This window comes from Leucopleurus acutus (genome assembly GCF_964270905.1).
Source record: "Leucopleurus acutus genome assembly, chromosome: 9".
Taxonomy (NCBI): Eukaryota; Metazoa; Chordata; class Mammalia; order Artiodactyla; family Delphinidae; genus Leucopleurus; species Leucopleurus acutus.
Window position 1 is genome coordinate 102,586,091 of NC_139144.1, and position 7,082 is coordinate 102,593,172.

Here is a 7,082-nt window from a genome sequence, read left to right on the forward strand (position 1 = left end):
ATTGGTACACAGACCATGGAGTTTCCAGAACATACCAACACATGCCTTCCCCGTTCTCTGATGCTGAGGGAGTGATGGCATGAAGCAACATCTATCCCTCCTTCTGAAAAGTCGTGGGAGGTATTTTCCCTGATTTTTAGTAATAAAGGAGAGAAAACCCCATATTCGATATAATTTTAAACAATTCCTTTAGAATTTTTAATGAATGACATGTTTGGAGTGGCGTGTCATTTAGAGTCACTGGATGGGTGTCATTTGGTCAGGTGCTTGTATTTTCCATTATGAAATCAATCAAGCCAGCAGAGTTCAAACAAAAGTACCTAAATTAAAGGAATGTATCTTCTTCTCCTGAAGGAAATGCAAATGATTTTAGCTTTTACTTCAACAACTCTGAAGTCATGAGTCTATTCACTTAGAAACAAGATGGCCTTAATTCACTTATCCTGGAGGCATTTACCAATTCTCCCAATTTTTTTGTGTTTTAGATTTTTAATGTAACTGAAAGAGTTTCTTTTAACATTGTGTAAATTTAAGGTGTGCAGGGTGTATGGCTGCTGTAACAATATTCATCACACCACATTCTTAGAGTACAATGTTACTGTCTACATTCAAGATACTGTACCTTAGATCTCTATGGCTTATTTCGTGCTTGTTACAAGTTTGGACCCTTAAATACCACCAGTCTCATCCCCTGTGTCCCTACCTCCTGGTAACCACCGTTCTACTCTTTCTTTAAACAGGTTTGACATTTTAGATTCCACATATAAGTGATATATATTACACAGTACTTGTCTTTCTCTGACTTATCTTACTTCCAATCCTCCCAAATTTAATACATAAATGTAAGACAATTCCAACTGGAATCCCAACAAGATTCTTTTATGAAAATTAAACAAAGCGATTTTAACTTTCACACAGAAGAATAAATGCCTGAAAATAACAAAGGAAATACAAAAATGGAGACTGGGGAGGAAACCGGTGTGTCACATTATAATCAAAGCCACTCTAATCAAATCCATGTTTTATTCATGCAGGAGTAGAAAAGTCAGAAGAACAGAATCGGAAATCCTGACAGAGATCTTAGGGAATATGAGAAATTAACTTATGATAAACGTTGCGTTCCAGTTCAGCGGGACGCAGATCACCTACTTAATAAATGATCTGGCACAAAGGCTATCGTAAGCATACACCAAAATAAGTCTCGTTCTGCCTCGAGACACTTGTCTGAATCTTTTAGCAAAAGAAATGCTTAAGCTTTCTTAGGCGTCCGCTGCGTCTGGAGAAGACGACAGCCGCGTGTTGCAGGGCTCTCCCCATCAGCCCGGCAGGCTGTTCCCTAGGACGTCTTACATCATTCACCTGCTTCTTTTCTTTGCAGCTTCCCTTTCTTCTCTGCCTCCTCCCATTCTGTGCACCAAAATACCTTGCTGGGGACCCACCTACACACCAAGACACACCCCACCCACACTTTCTCCCCACTCTCAAGGGAGAAGGGAAGCAGTTGCAGGTGAAGCAGAGGAGGGGTTGAACATCGCCTCTGTTCTCTACGGCTGGACGGCCGGACGGCAGGCATCACGAGGGGCAGTAACAGCTGTGTGACCTCCCTAGTCCGAGTCTGCCTCAGGGAAGTGCTCCTCTCTGCCCAAGCCCACTTGGCACCTCCGGGGGCCTCCATGTCCTGCAACCAGGTCTAGGCTCCATTTCTTGACCGGACCTGGCCCCCTGGATACCCCCACCCCGCTCTGCTCATCACCCCACCAAGAGGTTCCCACAGGGCTCCTTTGCTGCGATTGGGTGGCCTCTCTCAAGAGTGAATAAAAGGGCTGCGCCTTCTACCCCTCCCGTTTCTACTTGCTTTCTCCTCCCCAGCCCAGTGCCTGTCCTGGCCCACATGGCACAGGGCCTTAAAAGTCATCATGCCTGCCCCCTTAGCGGGCAAGGACACAGCCCAAGAGATGCAGAGGCACCTGGTCGACATCCCACACTGATTTGCTACATCGACGTTTAAGCGGTGACTCCAGTGGCCAGGATGCTGTGGGAGTTACATGGGCGAATGAGGCACGGGCCTGCCCGCAGGAAGCTGTGGTCCTATCGGTGTTCTATTGCAGACTCGGAATGCCAAGGAGACGTGAGGATGGAGGGGCACAGAGGAGGGAGGGCCCGCGTGTTCTGGAAGGTGTGATGAAGGACCTGCGAACTCAGGAGCCCGCACACCGCTCGCCACCCCAGACCCTGCCCTGGACACTGGGAGGGTCAGTGACCTGTGGGACGGAGAGAGCAAGTGAGGGGCTGGAAGACAGACTCCGGGGCCGAGGGAGGCTGGCAGGAAGCAGCCGTGGCTGCGTGGAATCCAGCGCGTCTCAGATGGGCGGCCTCCCCAGGAGCTGTGTGTCAGTGCGCCCAGATTCCTTCCGGATGCGACACAGTCCCTGCCACCAGGACTCCTCGCTGCGCCCTTCCTCGGAGCCCTGGCCCTGGGGGACCTGCCCCGCCGGCTCTCGCTAGAGCAAGACGTAGCACGGGGACTGACGGTAAGCCTGGTGGCTGTAATAACGGCCTTCGTGTTCCCACAGGATGGCTTCGATTTGTTCCATGAGCTCCTTCAGCTGGGCGTCCTGCTCCGCCCCCTGCGCCCTGTTGTTGAAGCCACAGTGTCGCCGCTCACACAGGACGTCCAGCCTGGCAAGCTCCCGGTTGTCGGTCTCTCGCAGGTACTCCTCCAGGGTGCCGCCGCCCAGGTCTTCCTTCCGCGTGAACACCAGGATGGTGCGGGCCAGGATGCCCGCCCCGAAGAGCTCCTGGAGGCGCCTGACCCCCTCCTGATCCTCCTTGGTGAAGCGGCCCAGCTGCGTCACCAGGAGCACCGCATGGGGCCCCGGCGAGGAGGCGGCAATGGCTCCGCAGGGGCCCTGAGCGGTCCCTTGCGGCGCCGCCCCCGGGGACAGGATGTCGGGGGTGTCGATGACCTCGAGCTCCTTCCCCGCCCACGCTCGGCGCCCCCGCTGGAAGGCCTTGGTCACGGGCCTGGCGCTGACCTTGGACTCGAACACTCTCCGGCCAAGGATGCTGTTTCCTGTTGCGCTTTTCCCGCTTCCAGGTTTTCCCACCAGGATGAGCCTCAGCCTCTGCGGGGTCCCTTCATCCTCCCTCAGCCCTGGAAGCATCAAGAGAAGGTGGGAGACCGGGGTTAGAGCCCATCCACCCACTCTAGCCTCACCAGGGGCAGAATGTCCGGGGGGCGGGGATCACGAGAAGGGAAGACCGGCGTCAGCATCTGAGACGTGCCCTAGACTCACATTCTTTCCTTCCCTCTCTCTTTTTGTAACTTTCAGAAAAAAATTATGGTAGAATATACGTAGCATGAAGTTTACCATTTTTAGGTGTAGCATTAAGTACCTTCATATTGTTGTGCAATCATCACCACTATGCAGCCCAAGAATTTTCCATCTTCCCAAACTGAAGCCCTGTCCCCGTTAAGCGCTAACGCCCCATTGCTCCCTCCCGCTAACGCCTGATAGCCCTGTTCTTTCCGTCTCTGTGTGTTTGACTCTTCTACGGACCTCATGTAAGTGGAGTCAGGCAATGTTTGCCCTACTGTGTCTGGCTTATTTCACTTAGCATAATGTTTTCAAGGTTTATCGACATTGTCGCATGTGTCAGAACTTCCCTCCTTTTTAAGGCTGAATAATATTCCACTGTAGGTGTAGACCACATTGTGTTTATTCATGTGTATATATATATATATATATATATATATATATATATATATATGGACTTTGGGGTTGTTTCCACCTTTTTGCTATTGTCAATATGCTGCCATGAGCCTTAATGCACGTATGTGCAACATCTGTTTCCATTCTTTGGGCTATATTCCCAGAGGTGGAATTGCTGGACGATGTGGTAGAAAAGCTACATTTTATGTTTAGGTTTTGAAACTTCTGGCCAGGAAAGTGGATGGATTTCCGGCATTCCTATATCCCTAAGTTCTGTCTCCTCAGGCTAGACGGTGAAGCTGAGCCCATGAAAGTGAAGCCCTGACCCTGATGCAACAGCTTTCGTGGGGAGGGAGCCCCTTGGGAAGGCGGAGCCCGGTCCTGGGGGCACCTGAGTGCATCCTGCTTGTTCACTAGTGCTTTGCAGTCCTCGTGACCCTGAGAGCTCTCACACTCGAGCCAGCGAGATGCCCACACAGAGGCCGGGGGCGAGCACATCCTTCCTGAGACTCAGTGAAGGGGCGGCTGGCGCTGTGCGTCACCCCCTCAGCCACTGCGCCCATCAGGGGCCTTTCCCTCCTATCTGGCCATGTTGAAGAGAGGCCCAACCCAAACGCCTTTCGATGGCCGCCGGGTGGGCAAATCTCTGACAGGAGGAGCTCCTGCTGCCTCTCCCAGCGCGCCCCCTGCGCCTACAGGTCCCCCGGCCATGCCTCTCTAAGTTTATGTCTGCTGGAAACATGTTTTACCTCCTGACCCGTCTTGTGTAGGATCCTGAGACAGCCCTTCCTCGCGATTCTCCGGGAGAATGAGTTCATAATATTCTTCCTCCTGAAAAAAGAATCGTATGTCTCACTGACTTTTCCACTGAGTTTTAAGAGGCACCTGACTTGTGCCTTTCTCTTGCCAAAAGGAAGTTGTTTGCATTGGTTTGCGGGGGAGAGACGGAGTGAGGGGAAGTCTAAGAGACCTTCTACATCCTTTAGGGACCCTGTTTCCTCCTTTCTCCCCCCTGCACTGTGGTCTCCATTTTGGGGTGATTCTGTGATGGAGAGAAAGGATCAGGGATGCATCCTGACAGCTACTGTCCTGGGAGCAGTGGCCAGCGTGCCTGGGGGACGTGAGCAGGAAGTTGCTGGAGGGGCTGGTGAGGGGCTCTTGGGGCCAGATGATCTGTGGGGAGAGCCCAGCAGCAAGGGCCGCAGAGGCCAAGAGCTGGACGGTGAGGAGGGCGGCAGACTCGGACAGGCTCCCTCCACGTCGGGCCCAGTCCCGGTCCTGCTGGGGGCCCAGGGAACTCGGCGCTCCTCCCCAGGCCAGCAGCTAGGTGGTCGCACCGCCTGGGCCTCAATGTCCCTGGAGGTGTGAGTGCTGGGCCACAACTACATGTTCGTGACATCTCTTCCCTGTAGAAGATTCCAGCACATTTTTTGACCTTCTGTAGAGCGATTCCTAGTCCTCTTTGCGAAGGAGGGCCGTGTCACCCACCCAGGAACTGGCGTCATCCTGAGGAGAGAGCAGCGTATCCTGCCTTCAATCCGTTCCACCCTGCAGACCAACACGGTTCCCTGTTTCAGGCGCCCATCATGTTGTATCTGCTTGGTAGTCTTTGTGGGATGGGGAGGGAACCGTGTGGCCCCATGACTGTTTTTCTGGAATGTGTAGGACACTCAGAGACAATCACAGTCAGATGACATTCTCCAGATGGAGGTTCTGAGTTGAAGGGGATGGTGACTCTGGGGGAACGTCCATAGACTTAGCTTTCCCGTCGCCACAGCATCCCCGGGGGGCTAAGGCTCTCTGCTCACCTGGCCCACCACCTCAGTCCTCGCCAGATCCCAGGGGCTGGCCGGGGGCCTGCGGGGCTGTGGCTGCAGGACTGGGGTTCAGTGATGTCAGCGCTAACGTGCCAGCTGAGAGTGGACCCAGCCCAGGAGGTTTGGTGGCTTTCCAGGGAGAGTGGCCAGGCAGGTGGACATCTTCACCCAGACCTGTTCAGCCGCATTCTTGTGAGGACACAGCTTCTACCTCTCAAAGGGGCCCCCTGTCTTTGCAAAGTGGGGATCCCTCAATCTCTCTGTCCTTGGCGCCCTTACATCACTGGTGGAAGCGGAAGCAGCGCTTCACCCAGGAAACCTCCTTCCTCCTCTAGAGAGAAGGGTGGTGAGAAGAAGATACAGGCCGGGCCGGGACCAGGGCAGGTGGGTGAGGCAGACCCTGCACTCCACCCTCGCGCCCAGACAGCGCGTCTGCCCGGCCCCTGGCCGCCTCAGCCTACACCCTGCCCGACAGGCATCACATGTGTGCCACGTGCCACAGTGTTTGTCTCCAACACGGAGCAGACACGTCACCTTTGTGAGGTTTCTCAGGAAGCAGTGAAACTCACAGAAGCCTCTTGCCCAGGAGTAAGCAGTGAGTTCCAGGCAGAGCACAAAGGGTCCAAGGTTCTCCCGACTCTCAGCCCTGGCTCCTCTCATTGTACCTCGGACATGCGTGCACACACACACACACACACTCACAAAAGTACGAACACACACAAACATAGCACACACACCTACACAACACACATGAACATATATGTTCACAAACACAACACACATACGTACACAAACACGAACATAAGACACAAACACCACTCACACACATATACTCACAAACGTATAAACATACCTACCACACACACAAACATAACACACACAGAAAACATGCATATACTCACCTACACACAAAGAGACATACACAAAAACACACTACCCACACCATCCCCACTACACACTCTCAAAGACGACACACACACAAACACAAGTACACATCACGCACAGACACAGTCCCCACACACTCGGACTTACCGCCCCGCTGCCAGCTGGGCAGGACGAATGGCCGTGTTCTGTGTCTCCCGGGGTTGCAGGCACTCGTGAATTCTTTGTTTCCCTTTCGAGAGCTGCCACATTGCAGGCTGAATGGAGAAGGTAAGAGAAAGTGTCCCGGGCGCATGAATAGATAGAGGACATAGCTTATAGCTTTTCAGCAAAATGTGATCTGAAAGCTCAGCTCAAAAACTGCCCTTGAAAGTGCAGCCGTGAGCTGTGAGATGAGGGAAGAGGAAGTGGTAGGAACACCCAGGAGGGGCCCTCATGACTCAGAAAGCTCTGCAGGCTGCACTTCCTCTGCAGCCATGATAACAGCCACAGGAAAAACAACACGCGTATTATGATTTTTATTCTGCACTAGCACAACTAGAACTCAGAGGCTTAAAGGAAAGCAGCAGATCTCTCAGAAAATGTTGCGCCGGGGGAATGATTTTTACGGATTTCCTCCCTTTTTTGAGAATTACCCACTTCCTGCAGACATCCTCTGTCCTCCGGGTCA

At 52.9% G+C, this 7,082-nt stretch overlaps 1 protein-coding gene across 1 annotated transcript; it reads right to left on the bottom strand.

The window, feature by feature from the left end:
• Nucleotides 1–935: 935 nt before the first annotated feature.
• Nucleotides 936–6,771, bottom strand: GIMAP6 (GTPase, IMAP family member 6). Its single transcript, XM_082846168.1, has 3 exons — nt 6,553–6,771; nt 4,463–4,537; nt 936–3,154 (listed from the first exon to the last, which is right to left on the bottom strand). Exons 1-3 carry the CDS (start codon nt 6,722–6,724, stop codon nt 2,502–2,504), a joined length of 900 nt encoding a protein of 299 aa, XP_082702294.1. The 5' UTR covers nt 6,725–6,771; the 3' UTR covers nt 936–2,501.
• Nucleotides 6,772–7,082: the final 311 nt, after the last annotated feature.